At 44.6% G+C, this 20,570-nt stretch overlaps 1 protein-coding gene across 3 annotated transcripts; it reads right to left on the bottom strand.

Moving 5' to 3' along the window:
• Positions 1–923: 923 nt before the first annotated feature.
• PITPNB (phosphatidylinositol transfer protein beta) lies at positions 924–18,725 on the bottom strand. Of its 3 annotated transcripts, XM_030501371.1 has the most exons (12): positions 18,650–18,725; positions 16,826–16,856; positions 15,782–15,927; positions 15,022–15,113; positions 14,429–14,436; positions 13,348–13,422; positions 12,724–12,807; positions 8,215–8,292; positions 5,805–5,915; positions 5,469–5,591; positions 2,449–2,533; positions 924–1,611 (listed from the first exon to the last, which is right to left on the bottom strand). In XM_030501371.1, the coding sequence occupies exons 1-11, from the start codon at positions 18,667–18,669 to the stop codon at positions 2,486–2,488; spliced, it is 816 nt and encodes a 271-aa protein (XP_030357231.1). In that variant the 5' UTR covers positions 18,670–18,725; the 3' UTR covers positions 924–1,611; positions 2,449–2,485. The 3 variants fall into 3 exon arrangements, with proteins under 3 accessions (XP_030357231.1, XP_030357230.1, XP_030357232.1); XM_030501370.1 differs by lacking the exon at positions 2,449–2,533; XM_030501372.1 differs by lacking the exons at positions 924–1,611; positions 2,449–2,533 and adding an exon at positions 4,341–4,351 and having other exon boundaries at positions 5,450–5,591.
• Positions 18,726–20,570: the final 1,845 nt, after the last annotated feature.

Below are 20,570 nucleotides of genomic sequence, written 5' to 3'. Positions count from 1 at the left end.
TGAAACGAGCCCCCAGTGCCGCAGCCCCGGTGGCTGCAGGCACCTCTAAAACCACACGTGTGCGTGCACGTGCCTGTGCATTTACAAACCCAACCTCCCGGTGCAGGAGACAAACAACTGTTTCACTGCTAACCCAGAAAGGAGAAACAATCAGTTCTGCAGAGGGGTAGGAGAGGGCAGAGACAGGGAGAAGTCCCAGCGCCTCCGGCCCTGGCACACAGACCGGCCCACCTGGAAGTTGAGGAAAATCCTGTCACCGCCCATCCTGGAAATAGGATCACTCCTTTGGTAAAGCCAAGTAGGTCCAAATGCCTCCAAAACACTTGGATGGATGTGGGGTTATGAAGGTGAGGCTTAAGCAAGGCTCAGCCCACCGAGGTTTGTGGGGACCCTGGAGGAAATGAGGCATTAATACAGCTTTATCTAACTAAGTCTTTAAAACCATCCGTTTCTGATCAAGTGAGCATTTTGATAATATATCTATGGTATGCTTTGAATATTTCCTTAAAAAATGCTGAAGACATTTTCCCTACTTGAGAGTTATCTACAGGAGGTCTCTATGACACCATCTCCTCTTTTACATGTCTACCCCTAACAAACATCAGAGAAATACGTCAGACGCTACAGTTTAAACTTTCATCATATCTGAAAGTATACATCTCTTTTAAAGTGTATTTTCAACATGAAAAGAGCTTAAATCACAATTGTATCCCATTGTGCAATGTGTGTGAAATCAAGAACATTTGCATAGCTTCCAAAGAGGAACGCTGGAGAACAGCGACTCGGGAACAGTGACCGCAGGGAAGGGCTGTCACCCCTCTCCTTCGCTGCACGGAACATTCTACACTATTGTCAGTATCTTCAGCTGAGAAGCCAGCTCTTGGAGAATTTCAGGTTGCAATTGCTTTATAAATCACAAGCCATTTGTCCTTAATTTGCCAATTTTAATGAAGAAAAACCATTAATTAGCATTTCCATGTACAAAAGTCCAATAAAACATGATTTTTTTTCCTTTAAATCAGTGAATGGGAAAAGTTTGGGTTAAACTTATTCAACAGTAAAAATCTTCCAATTTCCACTAATAGAAATTTTTTTCTGATGTGACTACAGGATAATGACTATCCAGAAATAAATAGCTATAAATACATTCATTGTTCCTATTCCAAAAATAATCACATAGGGAAGACACAAAACTGAAATTAACTTATTTGAATCTCTTTCTTTACAATGAGATATGGGCAAGTTATAGCAGAGGGACTCAAGACAGGAAAAAAAAACCCCAAGTAGGGAATAAATTGGTCCAGTATTCACATTCATGAAACATACCAGTTAGCATAGTTCATCCTTTAAATGACACTACTCAGTTGATTTTTATTTGCTTCGGGTATACATAATGAAAGCAGTTTCCTTTGAATCTTTGCTGAGGACAGGTATAGTACCCTGGAGACACTGTAACAACCCCTTCAGTATGCATGTGCGTATATATAATTATATACAAATAATCATGCATCCACACACACATTTGTATATCAACACTGCATGTGACGGTTAAATCCATCATCATTCATCATTGGCAGCACTTGTTCCTCTGACTTGGCCTTGATTACGTAACTGCAGAGAAAGGAAACACACCGTTAAGCATCAACAGTTCCCCCCAACAGCAACTTCCAAAGAGGCAGGATCATTAAACTCCAAGGAAAATAGGGCAGGGCAGTCAAAACATCACCAGGGCTGAGCACATCACACCAAAGCAATGCAGGACTTGGCAGGGAACCTCAGTTTGGGTGCTGTCCTCTCAGAGGGCAGCAGCTCCAGTCTCTGAGGACTTTAAAACTGCTTTGGATGGGGATCCACCTGCAGCATTAAAACAGCCACAGCAGGAGACACCAGCGCTGGAGTCCTGACACAAGGGCTCAAAGCTGCTCCTGTGCAGCTTTCCGCAGCAACAGTTTTAACACAATTTACTATTTGTAGCTATCTGTGCGGAACTCTATTTCCAAACCTTGCCGTGCTTTGAAGATGACAGGCCACAGCTGCCCTAAGTTAAGTGGACTAAGCCCACGTATCACTTTGCTACTGAGCACGTAGCAAACGATGCTCATGGCTTTTCTGACTTGTGCCCCAAAAGCTTCCTGCAGGCTTCAGAGCTCAGTGATGAACAAGTTGGCACTTTGGTTTTCTGCACTAGATAAGCACAAAGAACCACGTTACGTGGCCAGCGCCGCAGGATCCTGCCACCGCACCAAGCGCCGGCCCATCCCTGAGGCACCCTGGACACCAAGGGTCGCCCCTGGCTGTTGATCACCACAAGGTGTGTTATCACACAGGAGGGAGGTCAGGCCCGGAATCGTTATCCGGATACGTGTCGTTTGGGTGATTTCTGCCAGTAACTCCCATTCATCAGAACATTACTCATTTTTCTCCCTTTCCATCCAGCAGTTGACTTACACAGCTTGATTTGCCTCAGAACCTACAGAGAACTCCTCTAGACGTCAGCAGCCAAAGTGCCTCGAACGGAACCCTTCTTACGCATCTAAACGTAAAATAAAACTGTGAGCTACCACACAAAGAACCTGTCGCACCCATGTTAGTAAGAGAAGTAATGCTCAACATGACCAGGACTGTTTTTCCATGGACAGCACCAGAACCAGCCCCAGCTACAGCTGAGGGGGCCTGCAGATGCGGGTATACACTATTTCTTTTTGGTGAGGAAGCGTGTGCAGCAGCTGTAAACGATGCTTCTTAAATGTTTGACAGCTGATGATGCTTCGGCATGGAGCCACTGTGCTTGAAATAACCCAGTGTGGCATTTCCACCTTCACAACAGGGTGTCGTTTAAACCACAATGAGGAGTCAGATACATAAACCACTAAGTGAAAGATAAAGAAAACAATGAGAAAAGGATGGGCGAGGACAGAGAAACTCTGGAAGAACACGGATGAGGATCCAGAGAGGAACAAAAATGTAACAAAAGCAGAGATCCTGACTATAAAAATCGACTTTAGATGAAGAACAGGACCAACAAAAGCTGAAATGTGCACAGAATCCGAAGAAGAATAATCCAGGAAGAAGAAAGGGTGTTAATGAGAAAGGAAATAACAATGTATGTAAGAAAATGTAATGCTGCCAGTATCATTAGGCTTGCCTCCTGCAGTTGTTTGGGTTTAAGCATCACAGAACTGCACAGAGCAACACTCAAAAAAGCTGATGACTCCTCTGCAGGGATGGAAGCCTGAAGGTGTTCCTGTCATACGAAGCACCTTATCACTGAGTGCTTACTTCCCAGAGGTCCTGGCCATAGAACAAATGCTTTGTGGTATACTTGGGATTTAATGAAGCAAACTGTTCAGCACACTTGCTGAAGTAGTTGAATATGAAACATAAACCTAAATTATTTGGGATAAAATCAGCATTCACGTTTGTTTGGCACCATATATAGGTGTTAGTAGATACTCCTACTATAATAGCTGAGAAAACCAAAATGTTTTAAAAGTAGGTCCCCACTCCTCTCCCATTTCACAATACACATAGAAAAGGTGTGTTAGTGGAACTAATCAATACATTTCTCTTGTGAAAAATCTGAGTTCCTTATGCTAACGTCTTACACAACAAGCTATCTGAAATAAACTATTTGCATTGCTTTGCAAAACAAGAGACTAGTAAATAAATACATTCAATATTTAAGCACAATTCTAAGTGTTACACCCAGAAACACGTAACCCAGCTTTTGCTCAAGAACTAAAAAGCAGCAAATATTTTGCAAAAAATATTTAAAAGCCATTACTTACCAGTGAGAACTGGGAAACAGAACTTTCTCTACAAGATGACACACATCCACAGTCCAGAGACACACAGAAGGGAAATTTTCTCACGCACAGAGATGTGTCAAGTGCTGCTCACTCTCTCCAAGACATGCCCTCCTCACACTGCCACTAGCTTTTCTCAGAGAAATGGGATGAAGTCAATCTCGATCCACATAAAGAACTACGGGTGTTCAAAAGAACCCTTCTGACAAAAATCAGTTACAGAGAGGAAAGTGGTTACTCTTCCTCCTTCACAGACACCAGGAATAGGTGACTCTAGGAACAGGTTCTGGCATAAAGTAGAACTAAAGAAGAAATCCTCCCGACCTGAGAGAACACCTGCCATAACCAAAACCATCCAAATGCCACTAAGAGAACCCCACGTCTGCAAGAGTGAGCGAGCAGCATTCTTTGCAAAGCATATTCTAGAACTGCCAAAGCAGCCAAGCCCTTCAGCTCATCTGGAAAAAGAGTTTGGTTTTGCCAACATCTACCTACCAACAGACAGAACAGTGAAGAAACACTTCTTCCAAACCCAGAAGACATCTCTACACAATGTAAGATCATTCCACACAGTTCAAGACATCCAAACATGGAGAGCAGAACAAGTGGGGATGGAGAAGCTACTGCTAGTTTTGATACTAATAGATGTGGTAGGCACAAACCACAAAATGCCCTTCAGAACTGCAGTCTGTGGGACCAAACCACCAGACAATCAGTTTAAAGATGTCTGGCATCTGAAATGAGTTAAACCATGCAAAAAAGCAAGTTACAGCTGAAGACACATCGTGTTTTGAAAGAACCAAGACAAGTGAAGGAAGGTGACAAGCCAAATGGGTTTGGGGCATAAAGCAATTGCCAAAATGGGAAGGAAATTGAATTGCAAATCCACAGACTGCAAAGAACCTAAGAACCCTGCGAGATTTAAAATGAGAAAGGTTCAGGCCAAAGATCACGCTCTGGAAAGACACTACAGAAGAAGGCTTCCTGCCTAGTCTGTGATGTTCCTCCGCCTCTTAAGGGAAAGAGTAGAGAAAGTGGCCTATGGATGAGTTTCCTTCTAGACGTCTGCCCAAAGACAGACCAGGCTATACGTGTTCGGTCCTCCCAGCCACTAAAGCATGAAAAGCAACACTCTCTTAAGCCCACTGACTTCACTGAGTTCCTCTTTTCAAGTACCATTCTCAGTTTTGGTGTGCTTCTCAGGATGAGTGAACAGCTGAAATGTGACATACAGAAGCTTGCTTGGAGACATGTTTGAAGAGAAAAGGTAATCAGATCTAATGATGATTAGCAAGACACATGATGGAAAAGCAAGACGACAGCCCTTAATCCTAACTGACAAGTGGTAAAAAGGCACCAAATGGGACTTTGTGCAGTGGGTATGGTGCCATAAAGAAAGAGGTGCTCAGGGCAGACATTCTGAATTTAGTGACATCAGAAATATTTACCTTACAGCCACCTCCAGCTTGACACAAGACAGTACTCAGAAGCTTGACGTGCACAGGTCTGCACAGGACAACCACTAAAGGGGCTGTATTGTTCATCAGCAATTGCCCAAACACATACCAAGGGACGAACACAATGTAACTTCTGTCAACTCCCAAGCAGATAAACCTACAGATAGAGAGCACACACCCCTGAACTTCAAAAAAGCATTCTTACTGCTTCCAGCTCCTTTTGGGTTTCATCCTCCATTCTCCTAATGTCTTCCATGGTCAGGTCAATCCACTTGTCAATCCAACAGAACAGTTGGCGATGAAAGTTGGTAAATATCCTTTTTTCTTGCTTTAAGAAGATAAACAAGCATTAGATAACAGGCCTCATTTTGCCAAAGCCTGCTGAAGTGACTGCAGCTGCTCCATGCGAAAGGCTCTAAATCTCAGGAGTAGCTCTTTCCCACTGCCCAGGCTCAGTCTCCCCCAGCGCTGGACCCACAGACCCACCTGCCTGCCCACCCCAACCCACCTCCCCAGCAATGCCCAGCAAGGCAGCACTTACCTTCTGAATGAAGTTTTCCACTTTGTTCTGCAGTCCCCACCATTTAAATTTGATAGTCACCAACTTGTAAGCACACATTTTTGGACACTCTTCATCAGTTGCCAGCTCTTTCTGCTCAGGGATAATGGGAAGGAACCTTCAATTTTTTTAAATTTTTACTTCAGTCAAATTAAATACAATTATTAGAAATTTTAAGTCTAAGTATTACAGTAGAATACTGAATCATATTATTAATTCATAGTAAATTTAAAAAATTATCTTACTATAATTATAAATTGGGTTCTAAGTATTATTAAGGCTATAATAATACTTAGAATTTTAAGCATTAGTAAATACCTAGCACTGTAATGTGAACACAAAGTAATAGGGATCAACAATCAGGTTAAATCTGTAAGACAATTCCATCCATGCTGCAAACATACACTATCAATCTTAGTCCTTAAGGAAAGAACCAAGCAACCAACCAAGGGAAGCCTACAGTATTTAATAAAAAAGGTAAAAATGTGTGTGTTTGGCTTGAATAAGCAGCAGTTACCATGAGAAATCCACAGCTTTTTATTCTTTAGATCTGCAACAAGCTAGTAGAAAGTAGAAATGCTTTACAGCTTTTTTAAGCTCGATTTCTTTTAACCATGAAATGGACAACTCCTGTTGGTCATGCACCCAGTGAACAGATTTATGTGGTCAGAGCAAAATCTGACATACAAATATCTGGGTGAATAACACGTATTTAACACAACTTTTAGCATAAATACTCATGACCAGAGAGCACTTAAATGAAAATCAATTATCCTCAGAAGACTGATGTTCTATTCATGAGCAAAAAACCAAAGTGCTGCTGTTGTCTGCTACTCCCGAACAGCACAAGTCTATGTCCAGGCATTAGTAAAAGGCCAGAACTAAATGGAACACACAAGTTCTGTGCCACCTGTTCCAGGCATTCAAAGCTTTCCTGCTCATTCTACAGCTGTTTTTAAAAACCACACCAGTAACTCCCCACTTTCTTTGGTCACGCAGGCCCAACCAGGCCATTCCTGCATCAGCCTACTGCTTCCTTCCTGAGCAGGAACAGCAAACTCCCCTGGCAGGATGCACATTTTCAGCAGTTTACAAAAATAATCTCTGCGACACTTTTTGCCTGCCAGGAGGAACACTCAGGCCAGGTAGAAGGAGCATTACAGCAACAGGAGGTGGAATACAAGCCTCCCCTCATCGTCACCTTTAAACACGGAATACGCTCATTCTTCCATGAGACCCAGCTAACGCTCAGGCCCAGGACAAACCCACCAGCCAGACCAAAGGTCTACCTGCCTCAGCATTCAACAGTGGCTAACGGCAGAAACCCATATGAAACTATGAAACCCAAGGAGACAATCTTGGTAATTCACTTGCAAACTCTACCAGCCTCCAGCTTTTTATAAGCTGTGAAACTTTGTGCAGCAGAACTACTTTCTGTCCTTGGACATACAAAGGGAAGAATTAAGGCCGTGTAGGTATGTGTAGGTTGCAAAATCAGGGCACTGCCGAGGGTGGAGGGGACATTCCCTGACCACTGGTGCAGGAGCCTGTTCCAGTGTTTGACCATCCCCACAGCAAAAAAAGTGTTTTCTGGTGTTCAGGTGGAATTTCGCGTTATTTTTGTGTCTATACAAAGGTGGTGCATCTTCTGCCTACTGCTCGCATAACCACGTTTTAGGACGGGGAATTAGAGACTGAGAGCTTGCTGGTGCAACGCACCCTGCTCTAAGATCTGATGCTTCTCTTGCTGCTTTGCAAAAAGTAGTGGTAAAATAACTGTGACATCTAAATAATGAACTAGAAGAAAATTCACACTTCTCAGAGTAAGCCCTTCACACTGTATTTTGACAGAAACATTCATGCTGTATTTAGAACTTGTTTGGGAAATGAAAGACTGAATGTGTTTACAAGAAAATTTAAGAAACAGGGGTACCATTTGAAATGCATTCAAAACCCCTCAGCACTTCAGTGTAATTCATCACAGCACACACTAAACACAAGTAAAATTATGCTACTGTCAATGACATTTCACTTACAGTAAAGAAAAAAGTGAAAAATTATATTCTAATTGGTAACTAGGGGCCTGTTCCTGACAGGCTGTATCCATTCTGTGTATCCACTGTAGCATACAGCAGCTTGCTTCTCAGTTTTTATGAGGTTATCTGGTGTAACAGAGAAAGTGTATTTGGCTTTAGTAGAGATGTTGAACAAGTAGCAGACAGTACCTTTGCTTACTAACACATTTGGAATTTTCACTCAATACAAAGAAGAAAAGTATTCAATTTCTGCTCTCTTCTTCTGAGACCAACATTGCTAGTGCTACAGTTCTCTAAGGAACCGTGAACTTCTTTTATTCTGCTGATAAAGACTTTGTAATGTCAGCTCTTAGTACCTTCCAATTTGGCCCCAAAGGTCCTCTCTTTGTCTTAACCGACTGGAATAACGCAGGGTCTTCATCAGCTTTGTAGTCCTGTAACATAAAAAAACCCATGAGAGTCAGAAAAAAGCCCAACCCCACTCTATTAAGGTTCTGTTCAAGACTAACAGATTTTTGGAAACACTGTAAACCCCCCCCCCATGTTATCTACAAGTAAAATGTATAAGTGAAAACAAAAAAATCCAAACAAAATAGATGACTCGTGGTAAAGTTTCCTGTGCTAGAGCCCACATACAGAAGCATTGAACCAAGACCTGTCAGGACTCAGTTAAACCAAATCCTGTTATGGACATTAAACACTCTCCCCCCACCCCCCACCCCCATCTAAATGAACGACTGGATGGACAAGAGAGCATTGTAGGAACTCTTCTCAATGCACAAACCCTACCAGCATGTGAGGAAGACGACTGGACTAGAGCCAAAGTACAAATAAACAACAGTTCTTTGCAGAGTTTAAGGAAAATATCAGTGCAGTGAGAGCTTAACTCCTGACAGCAGCAAGTCCTTCTTAGGAAGAAAAACAGGCGGCTGTTGGAACAAATATTACAGCTAAAAAAGCCTGAAGCCCTCTTGAAAGCCAGACAGGCAAAACATCATTATGCAGCAGCATAACAATATAGAGGAGCTAAAAGCCATTTCAAAGAAATACACAAATATCATTTCATAGGCAGTTTCTGCTCAAAACCTCAATATAATATGCATGAATGCAACAAACTGTCCTAAAGAATTATTGAGAGACTGTGAACCACACACGATAAAGTAATGATCACAACAAACCCAGGGCCTGGGTGCTTCTTTACAATTCTCATTCTCATTTATGAGACCTGCTACAAGTAATAACAGCACTCCTGATAGCTCATAGTTCACTCTACCAAGCAGCATGAAGCTGGAAAGCATATACACAGGACAGAATGATTGTAAGATTTTTAGAACCTAACATTAAAATGATGCAAGTCTGATGCTTTATCTGCAAATTCCTGAGAAAAGCTTCTTGAACACTGAGTGGTGTAAGACTCAGGACGTGGGGACACAGATTCTGGCTTTTCAACTCAGCAATGCGTGATGTTTTAAACAGGAGAACACCCAAACTGTCAGTCAGCAGAAAACACTATGTCCGAAACAGGAGAGATCCACCTACCAGAAAGCAGCTCTTCCACACAAGAATCTTTTAAGACTCTTTTGCAGACTACAAAAGAGGAGCATTTCCTATATTCCATTATATTGCTTCCAACAATGGAACAAGGGATAGTACTTACTGCACAGCACATAGAAATCCTATCTCTTAGGGCATGCATTAAGTAATTTCACTGATTTGTATAAAACTGTATTTTTAGAACATTGTTTTAAGTAACATAATGGAGACCCGCCACGACCTAGAACAAGACATTTTATTTCTTCATTGTACAAAAATAGCTATAAACCTGATTTCAGCGTCTTTGTTTTCACCACACTCTACTTTCTTACAAATTGTTTCCAAAAACATAGCCTCTCCTGATGTTAACTGAGTGTTCACTTCTGCTTACTCTTGAAAAAGTCTTACTCTCCTGGGAAGTGACTTTTATATACAAATCACACAAAGTTACAGAGATTGGATGCTGGAGATGATTAAGAGAGGGCAGGGTTAAATTTATATCTAAAGAAAGCCACAGATGTCAGCCAATTTCTTTCTACACATACTTCAATGAGCACAAGTCAGCATATGCATGCCATTAGTATCTTAAAGAAATTTTCTATTTTTATATTTATGCTGATTGTAGTTCTGAAACTACAGTAACTGCTACACTACAATGGGTTGGACAAGGTTCATTCTCTGAACAAAAAGATAAATCTGGAATATATGAAAACTTCTATCAAAATTGCTGGATCTTATAAATGTAGTTCCATTCTTTCAGCCATACTGTTATCCAAGACAGTGCATTTGAACTGCTCTTCCAGCCAAAACTATGACTGAGAAAATAAGTGTACAAACAAAACTTACCTTTAGCAACACCAACTATCCTTTTACCTAAAAAAAATGAGGGTACCAAGAAACCTATCAGCCACTTAGAATAATTCCCAAACCACAAGCATAATTACAAGAAAAACGTGCCTGATTTCAGAAACTACCCGACAGAATGAACCAGTGACTGCTCCAGTATCACTGAACAAAGACACTATGTCTGGACAAACAGAAAACATGGAGAACAGTTGATGCTTTCATAGAGGACAGTTACTTTCCAAAACCAGTTGCCTTCTCTGAAGGCATAAAGTGAGAGTGTAGATCCAGGACATAGCTGGACTTCCAAAAAAAATTCCTCATGTTCCATTACCTAAACTCTACAATGATACTAGCTTAAATGGAAAGTCTCTCTCATGGAGTCACAAGCACTAAGAGAAAACAAAGACCAGAAACTGCAAATTCTCATAAGAGACTACAAGAGTGGGTCCCAGAGAATTGTCTAATCCCCAGCCATCCAGGAAAGGGGCAGAGCAGTGGGGTGGGAAGGGAACCAGCCTACAGGTCACTCAGAGTTACCAGTGGCTGCACAGGAGTTTGGGTACAAAGTCAGTCTTTGTTTAATGAAGTCAGGACTTGGCAAAACTGAGTTTCTGGGAGATGAAATGGAAATGAAGGTTTGAATCACGTGGCCAAAGTGAGTCCCAAATATTCCTACACAATGATGGGCTCTACTGTGAGCTTGGATTTCAAAGTATCTGCTCAAAATATTTGCTACAAGCATAAATGGTTTTAGAAGTTACTAAAAAAGAAAGAGAATGTAGAAACATCAGAAGACAAGTAAGGGGTTGGATTAAGCCACTCTGCGTTCACAGATGTGATACTCTGAGTCAAATATACAACAGAAAATATTAAAAAAAAAAAAAGAAAGGAAAGAAAAGAAAAGAAAAAAGAGGATAATGTCCTGAAAATCATTAAATCATTCCAAGGACAAGGATTTCCACACATGAAATGGCTAATAAACACAATAGGCCACGTATAACCACGAGCTCTGGAAGTTCTTTAAATACAGATTGATCTTTCAGAGATATGCATCTCCCAACTCCTAGTACGTACTTCCACAAGTATCTGCTACTGGCCACTAACAGGATACTGGGTTAGATGAATCTTTGTCCCGAGCCAAAAACATAATTTCTTTTAGCACAGCACCATCTGTCAGTCTTCAGCACAAAGGAGATGTGGAGGGCAGGCCAAGGAACAGTGCAAGAGGGTACAGCATGGGCAGTGCTGTTCACTAACAGTACCTCAAGCACAATAAATACTTGGGTTCAACACACAGTAATAAGCACAACCCTTTGTTTACATGTACTATGATCAAGCAAGCTCTGACAGGTGATAGCACTGTAGCTGTCTGCCACAATTCCAGGCATGGAATAATGAATGCACAACATCTATTTACCTGCCAGTTCAGCTCTAAGGTCATAAGGAATGTCTGAAAGAACAAGGGGCAGCAAAACAATGCCTCACTGCATTAAAATAGGCAAGACATATAATTTGGTTTACAGGGAGGATCTCCATACGAGGTATTGTCACACATGTAAATCCACAGACCATCTGGTAAACATTGGCTAAGCCACAGTGCAGGTTATACACCTACACCAGTAACGCAAGTGGAAATTTAGGAAGCACAAACCTTTCCCCTTCACACACCACAGCCTTTCCCTTCCTTCCCTGCAAAGGAGTCCTCACTCCACAACACAGGATATCCAAGTATTTATTTTCAGAAAATAACAATTAAATAGTGTAAAGAATGCCTCCTTGCACAAAACCAAGACAATCAAATTTATTGTGCAAACACAAATTGCTAAGTATCAATATCGGTGCATACAATTTTCCTACTACCCCAAAATTAATGATTACATACAGAACAGTCCAGCTGTTACAATTAAACAACCCAAACAACAACCCCAGTAGAAAGAGATGCGTAGAAAGCAACAGTAAAAGCAAGGAAGTAAGGCAGCCACAAAAGCACAGTGAGGCTGCCCTCTAAAGCTGCATGAACCAGCATCTAAAATCAACATATCTGACCTTCTTAGATTAATCATACACACTAGAGAAAACCTGAACATGCCCCAGCCGTGGGCACTGGCAGCCCAGAACCCCCCATGTGCTGGGCTGTACCCCCAGAGCCTGAGCAGCAGGTCGAGGGAGGGGATTCTCCCCCTCTGCTGCGCTCTGGGGAGACCCCCCCCTGCAGTCCTGATCCAACTCTGGGGCAAAACCACAAGAGGGACGTGGAGCTGTTGGAGAGAGCCCAGAGGAGGCAACTCTGGTCAAGCTCAGTAGACTGAACTGTAAATGCATTTACCAAGTGTGAAACTTTGGAATGAATGACTCTATTCAAGATGATTTTCATTCATCTGCTGGGTAAAATCACTACCATTTCAGTTTATTCACAATCAACAAAAAGCATCGATGGAATAAGCTGCATGCTACATCCCTATCCCAATAGCAGAGCATTTACTTACTCCTGGCTCTACTTGAGTTCTATCTGCAATATCGATATGGACAACTTCAACCGTCTTCCATGTGTTTGGATCTAAATTGTGCACCTGCAAGAAGGGAAAAAGAGATGATTTCTGTGTCATCACTTGACACAGCGGTGCACCTGAAGCAGTACGGATGCGTGCCATGGATTTTTTTCTAGACTTCATAAACGCAGGGTTCTCAAAACCTTTCCTTTCTTCCTCTGCCTTTCTAAAAAGGAACACTGAAGCAGCTTCAATACCTAACTCTACTGAAGTGTACAGAGATAAACTCTAACAGCCTTGTGAAACAAACAACTTATCAGCCTAAGTAGCACTACCATGCCACAGGTAAAAGAACATGAAATTAAAAAGAACTTATTGAAAATCTACTTAAGCATTTGAGTGACCTCAATATAAAAAAATAAAACCCTTCTCTTGTTCTTGCATCTCTTTAGGTGAGACCTAAAAAGGATTTAACTAATGCTTTTCTTGTTTTACATTAACCACTGCTAAGGCTTTGACTTTATGCAGTAGTTACCCACCATTACCAGGTATACAATACATTACCTGAATGACTCTATGTTGAAAATATTACTCATGCTTGGTATCCAAATCCCAACTCACGTTTTCTGATGTCCCCAGATCTGGTTTATGCCAGGTCTCAATTTTTATGAAGAAGTCGTCTTTCATGTATTCATTCTGTAACAATTAAAATAAAAAAAGTAAGTGTGATTACATCTCTCTGCTTAAAGTGTAGATAAATGGTATTTACATATAAGTCTTGACTACCAACACATTCTGTTTAAATAATAGAATAATTTCCAAATTATTAAGACAGTTAAAAAACAAAAATACATTTCCATGAAATTTTGAATAAATGAGACAAGGGCAGAAAACACAGCTAACAAACATTCCATGTTACTGTACAGCATAATTATGATCATGAAGGTCCAGCTACCACTAAGTTGTGTTTCTGAAGACTAGCACAAGCCACTTCTCATGTCAGAAGTAAGAAAGCATACACCGGTGTGCACCTGTAGCACGACGAGTCAAGCTTAACAGTTCACAAACTCTATTGTTGCATCCACCTAGTGACAATCTAAATTAAGTTTGCAAGTGAGCAGATGAAGCAATCTAACATGAAACTTATAAGCTTCCTTGAATACGGCACTGAAATACATAGACAGGGAAATAAAGTCTCAATGATCTCTTTTCCACACGTCTTAAAACCCCAAAAAACCCAAACCCCCAGCTATGATAACCCATTTAGATACTCAATTGACCCGTTTTAACTGAGGCTGGATTTCACTTTGCAGAAATGGGATTTCAGAGACTGATTTTATTTCATTGGTCTTCCTGGATTCAAGAGTGTAGAAACCTCTGAACTGGCCTTTTTTTTTTTTTTTCCCTCTTTTTTAGTATTATGTCTTACAGAACAGACATTATGCAGCTGCAATGGCACGTACAGGCATAAAAGATGTAAAAAATGAAAGCATTTCTCTGACAAATTATAGATTTTTTTTCTAATTATAGCCATGTGCAGACAAATAAAGTAACAAGAAGCTCTATGCCAGAAACCCTGGCAAGGCATACAGGAAAGGTTAAAGCTTGCTTGCTAGGCTCAGAGTCGATTGTAGCAGTAATAACAGAGAAAATACATTCCAAAAAAAACCCCCACAGCACTGATAGTAATTCAGATACTCACTGTCACAACTGGCCATTGGAAACACACGCAATGAAAATGAAAAGGAAACAAAGCATTATTAGATGCAATTCTTTCTGAAAAGTCTCACATATAATGATTGCTTCACAGTACAAGAATCATCCAAAATCAGTCTAACAACATTTGCATGCAGAGTCAGCAGACTTTGCCTTGCTCGCCTTAACCTTAAAAGTTCATTGTAAGGTAGTTCAAACTATTCGACAGGAACAGAAAAGAAATAGAGCCTTCTTCTAGAACTTACGCAATCAAAAGAATTAAAATAAAGCAGTTGCCTCATTCTAACAGGCTATGAAGAATTAAACTCTTTTGAAACAGGCTCTGTTCTAGACCATAAGAGAATCACCTCTTCAGTCTTATCCCAGGGACACAGGACGCAAAGACTCTGCAGGAAGCAGCAAACTGGTCGCCTGAGGCTGCTCTCCAGAAGTAGCTCTCCTCTTCAGAGGAGATCTCAGAAACACAACATTAACATTTTAAACGTATTTTCCACTTGACGGTACCCTCTTTTCTCCTTAACCATTTAAGACCATCCCTCGGCTGAACACTGATAGCAAAACACACAATGGGAGACCTACTTGTTCTACAGTACGGATAAGCGTTCCAAGCCTTCTCGTGGAAAACCAGGGAGCCTTCTGGAGCAATCATCCTCACAAAGCCAGGAACTTTACTGTAAAAAACAACGTTTCAGAAATGTTTGCCAGTTGGAATTCCTCATTGATTTCTTCCACTCTAGTAACAACAGCAGATTTTATCTAAGCACTTTCAACATTACGATGGACAAGTTACCCACAGTTAAATATGCAGGAACCCCAACGTTACTGAGCTTGCTTTCCTCTTCAGGAACAGGAAACAACTGCTGAGGGAGAGCTCTGCTCCAGCAGAACTGCAAGCTCACCAGTGATCAAGCCTGTAACCCAGCTGCCCTGCAGCCTGGAGGGAAGGACTCAGGGACTTCAGCTGTGCCTGAGTAGGAAAACCGCAGCTCACCCCAGGCAGCAGAATCACCATCTCTGTTAACTGCCCTCTAGTCCAACAGAGCACCACAGGAGATGGTTGGGAAAAAAAGTACCAAAAGCTGGTACAGATCAGACATTTCACATGATTCTCCATTACTCTACCTCACACACTTCAAATCCACTGTCTCTCACATGTCACCAGAGCATTCGTGCTCAATTCAGCACATAATACAGAGATAGAAAAGTGCAAGTACCCACCCCAGAGCAGGAAACAACAGGAAGCTGCCCTCGCTTTTAACATTCCCCGCTGAACGCCAGGAACCCCACAATACGTACCAAATATATGTACATACACAATATGTACCAAAGTTGTCCTCACCTCTTTAAATGGTAGATTTTGTGAGTATACTGCCCCTTCTCGCCATCCTTCTCATAAGGCTCGTTTTTTAAGACTTGAATTCCTTCACCACCTCCCGTTTCATTTTTGCTAGCTTCTGCCACGGAATAAAGTTGCCCAACTTGATACTGAAAAGTTAAAAGAAGTAAAATTTCAATATTAAAATTAACCAAAACTTCTAATGCATTAAAAAAATTAGGTATTTCAAGTGAAAATTTAGTAGAATAAGATTATCATTAAAATAAGATACACCATATAAAAACATTTAGTAAAATATGACAATCTGCTGGCAAAATGTAACTACAGATACAGCACCAGGTCTGTGATCAGCCATTTCACATCAATGTCACACTTTGGTAGAGCATAACAAACACATTATTCTTCATTTTTCATGCCCTAAAAGCAAAGTGTATATGTTGTTCTTAATCGTATAATAAAAATGTAACTTTTAGTTTACAGATGGTGAAATAACTGATTTCCAGCTCTGAGCCTCCCAAATTAATATTTTTAACTGACTAGATTGGTCCTCACAGGACCCATAAAATGTGAACTGCAGAAGGTGGCGAGCGCCCCGCTTTCCGTCAGAAGCAATTTCAGACGTCCCATCGTGACTTCCATTTGAATGTATCTCAGTGCCATTTAAACTGCTGGCTTGAGATCTTGGGAGATGATTCCTACTTTTGCCTTTAGGAAAAGGACTGAAGTCACTCAATGCCTTGACCAGCAGGAAAATTCTGCTGCAGTGCAGAACTGCGCAACTTTTCTTTCCTTGCTTGTAAGCATGGAGTGGCTCAGAAACAACTAAAGGTTCTTTGTGTGCAGGCATTTGCCTCCTTTGGAATTCACTGATCTACAAGAGGTTAACTCTGCTTGACTGGTGGCTTGCACGTGGTGTAACTTTCCTGTGGCAGGCTGGTGGGTCATAGCACAGGGAAAACTGGGATCCAGACCAGTCAGATTTAAATAAGACACTAACACTGTCCCACCCATCACCCCAAAGCAAAAGCAAGCAGAATGAGGACATACCTCTTGCACTGAGCAAGGTAAAACCACTCGGCTGAAAGAGGAAAAGAACAAATTCAACAAAAGTAACAACTAGGCTTCATCAGCAGGTAACATACAAACTGTAACAAAGACACTCACAAAGAGAGTGTCAGAATGAGTTCATTCAAGTTTTCTTTTTAGAAACGCTCCGTGACAGGAAGGCTGCATGGATAAAATGCAACAAACCCAAGTAAAATCCAAGACAAATGTGTTACAAAAGGAAAAAAGTGGTTAAGAACGTTAGAAGCTGCAGAGAAAGCCCACAAAATCTACAATCTGCTTCCAGCTCTGCCACAACCCTGTACGGGGCTGAATGTGTTCAGACTCTGAGGCATGAGCCTCTGTCACAGTTACACCACGAGCGGTCCCATCCATGCAATAGAATAGGACAAACCCTCAGAGCCTACAAATGAATCTGGGCAATTACAGCAGTTACGAATCACCTAAGAAGTAACCACAGCTTGCACCCTTTCAGGTGGCAGAAGCAAGTGCATTTGAGGTGAGCAGCCAACAGCGGTGAGCAGCCCCGGGATGCAGAGCTGGGTTTTCACAGCCACAGAACACTGCACTGACAGAGCCTCTCAGCTTCACCTTTCCTAACAAAGCAGACAAAGATGATGCAAATCATGACTGTGGCAAAACAACATCACAGAACAACTGCATTGTTCTTAGGGCTGAGTGACGTTACCTCCTTGACTGACAACCTTATGGTCATTAAAACTCAATCGTCCTGAAAGCACGAATATAGCCTGAGCCTGTCCATGACGAAAACTCACAGGACGCACAGAGCCCACTGTCAGCTCGCAGGAAACGCAAGACAGACAGACAGACAGCTTCTCCTCCTAGGACTGGCGTGACCTCTTGCTCCAACACGAGTGGGACACTTGGTTCCATATGTGGCACTGTGGACACAGCACCAGGACCTCAGCCCTGCTCAACTACACCAGGCCTTTGAAGTTCACGAAAATCTGTGAAGCATCATTGCAAGTCTGTTTGGAACTCAACACACATCTGCTACTACCTCCTATTTCAAACCTACACACCACCTTTACTACCACAGCAGAGACCACGTGTTACCTGACTCTGAGGTGGTTTAAAGCCAAAGGAGCGAGCGGGAGGAACACACCAGCTGGCGGTTTGCTGACAGAACACCTTACAGGAAAGGTCTACACAGCAACAGGGAGCTCCTGGCACCACCAGGACAGGAACCAGCAGAGCAACGAAGAGCACAGACACCGCTCCACCACCGCCACTCGAGTCCCTTCCTAAGCAGAACGGGTTCCTGATCTGAAGCACCCGCGGCGCACCCGCCAGCCTCGCAGGGGCACATCGGCCGCCTCGGGAACACACCAGCCCCGAGGAAACGAGTTCGAGAAACTCATTGTGCGGGGCCACAGCCCACTGCTGCGGGCGGGGACTACCCGCAGGACCGCCCGGGCGGGCTCATCAGGGCCAAGCCGCCCCTTCGGGCTGAAGCGCGGGACGCGGAAGCGCTGCGCCCGCCCGCGGAAACAGCGGGAGGCAGAAAACGGACCCGCGCCCCGGGCCCAACACCAGCCCCCGCCGAGGGGAGGCGGCGGCAGCGTCCCGACCGGCTCGGGGCCAGACACCGCGCTCCGCTGAGATAGGGGAGCGGCCGAGGCGGCCGGGAGCGGCCGGCGCCCCGCGGGCCGGAGCGGAGCAGAGCGGGCCCTACCCCGCCCGGCGGTGGCCGGGCCTGGCCGCGCCGCGCCGCGCCGTGCCGTGCCGTGCCGTGCCGTGCCCCGCAGTGTGCCGCGGGAGCCGCCCCGCGCCCGCCGCACTCACAACTCCTTGGTCAGCACCATCTTCCCCCGCAGGCCGCACCGCGCACGCGCCGCCCGCCCATGCTGCACCGCGCGCTTCCGGGGCACGCCCCGCCCCCGCGCGGAGGAGCCACCAATCCCGGCGCGCCGTGCGTCCTCGCGCCTGCTGCCGACCCGAGCGCACCCCGGCACGCTGCGCACTGCGCCTGCGCCGCCCGCCGCCAATCCGAGAGAGAGCGGCTCCCGCGAGCGCCCCGCCTCACACGCAGACAGCCAATCACAGCGCACCGCCGGGCCGGCTCCCTTCCGCTGCCGGCCCGCCTCTCTCGCCGGCCCGGTGACGTCATCAGCATGCGCCGCCGCCGCCCAAAGGGCCCGGGCAGCGCCGTGTCGCAGCGCCGCGGTCCCGCGCGCAGCCGTGCTCGCGGGGTCCCGCCCCAGCCCCGCGCCCCCGGGGCTGCCCCTGCTCTGCCGCACGAATGGGACGCGGTCGATCGGCACCGGGATCGCGAGCGCCCCGCAGAGGGGAAGGCGCTTTCACCGCTGCAGCAGCCTCAAGGAGCCGCGGTCGCCGCGTCAGTGCCGCCCTCTTCTGAGAGAATTCACACCCGCAGATAGGGACACCCGAAACCGACACAGTGAGCCCGGCTCAGCCCCGCCTGACCCCCGGTGACACGGCGCCACCGGTGTTCGTTAAAAACAAACAGAAAACGGAAAGAGCCGACGAGTCTCGGGTTTTGGAGGCGTGGAAAGAGGCTGGAATCAGCCCCAAGGGCAGAACATACCCCGTGAGGCTCCCGAGCCGGTGCGGAACCCGGAACACTGCTCCCCGAGGAGGGAAACTGCCGTCGGCTCGTGGGGTGCTGGTGCCGTTGCACCGGGCAGCCAGCACGGCTCCATGCGAGTGTGTCGCGGTGTGAGGGGCTGCCGGGCAGGGGCTGGACACGCTGTGGGGTGAAAGAGCTTCACATCTCCGAGCTCCCTTCATCCAGCACATTTCTACTAATACAGTCAAACAGGGGAAGCTGCCTAAACCTTGACTCGAGGCATTGGATCCTAGAAGGGAAATACAGAGAGCTTCTCCGAGTTCAAACAGGGAGCCTCTGGTAGCACCAAGTCTTTACATAGGGATCTCTGGGGTACTAGAGCACAATATTCCCTGCAGGATTGGATTCCAGAGCGAAACCAGAATTGTAATTCATGGGAAGCTACTGCACTTCCATTCTTCTGCGGGGAATTATTGATGGATTTCTGCAGTTGCGGTCTCCTGTTTGAGCAGCGATCTCCACACAGTGCCCGTGTTCCCATGTTCCCAAATTGCATCCTTTTCCATGCTTCCAGGCTCACCCCTGCCTACCCGCTCCCTTTAGGAACCATCTGCTCCAAGTTCTGTTTGCCAGCAGCTAGAGCTAATGATGCATTTACACATCAACTCCACTAAAGGAGAGCAGAAACTCACAGACAGTAAAATTCAATGTTGCCAAAAGACCCTCCCACCGAGGGCCGTGCGAGGGCAGTGGCAGGGCTGTGCCTGGGCACTGTGACGGGGCTCCGTTGGCTTCCCCACGTTCTCCAGCATTCCCTATTTTCCTTTATTTGGTTTTCCCAAGTCCCGGCTGAGCGCAGGCCCTGCGGCTGCTCCTTCCCCATATGGACAACAGTTGTCTTTTGCTTGCTCAGCCAGCTGCACCGTGTGCTCTCCCCAAATCCATTCTTCTCTTTCTTTATATCTAGCTGATACCACACACAACAGTATCATCCGAGTAGCTGCTTCCTGCTGATTCCAGACCCCACGTACCCACACGCCACTTCAGACCAGCCTGGCTTCTGCTCGTGTGCTGTGCTTCCCCGCACACTGCTCTCCACAGCAGCCCCGCATGGGAATGTCTGAGCCTGCTGAACACAGGTTTGTGTGCACCTGAGGGGGATGGTGGCATTAGAAC

Source organism: Strigops habroptila, chromosome 11 (genome assembly GCF_004027225.2).
Source record: "Strigops habroptila isolate Jane chromosome 11, bStrHab1.2.pri, whole genome shotgun sequence".
Taxonomy (NCBI): domain Eukaryota; kingdom Metazoa; phylum Chordata; class Aves; order Psittaciformes; family Psittacidae; genus Strigops; species Strigops habroptila.
Note: the sequence above shows the minus strand (reverse complement) of the source record. Positions and strands in the feature narration are given on the sequence as shown.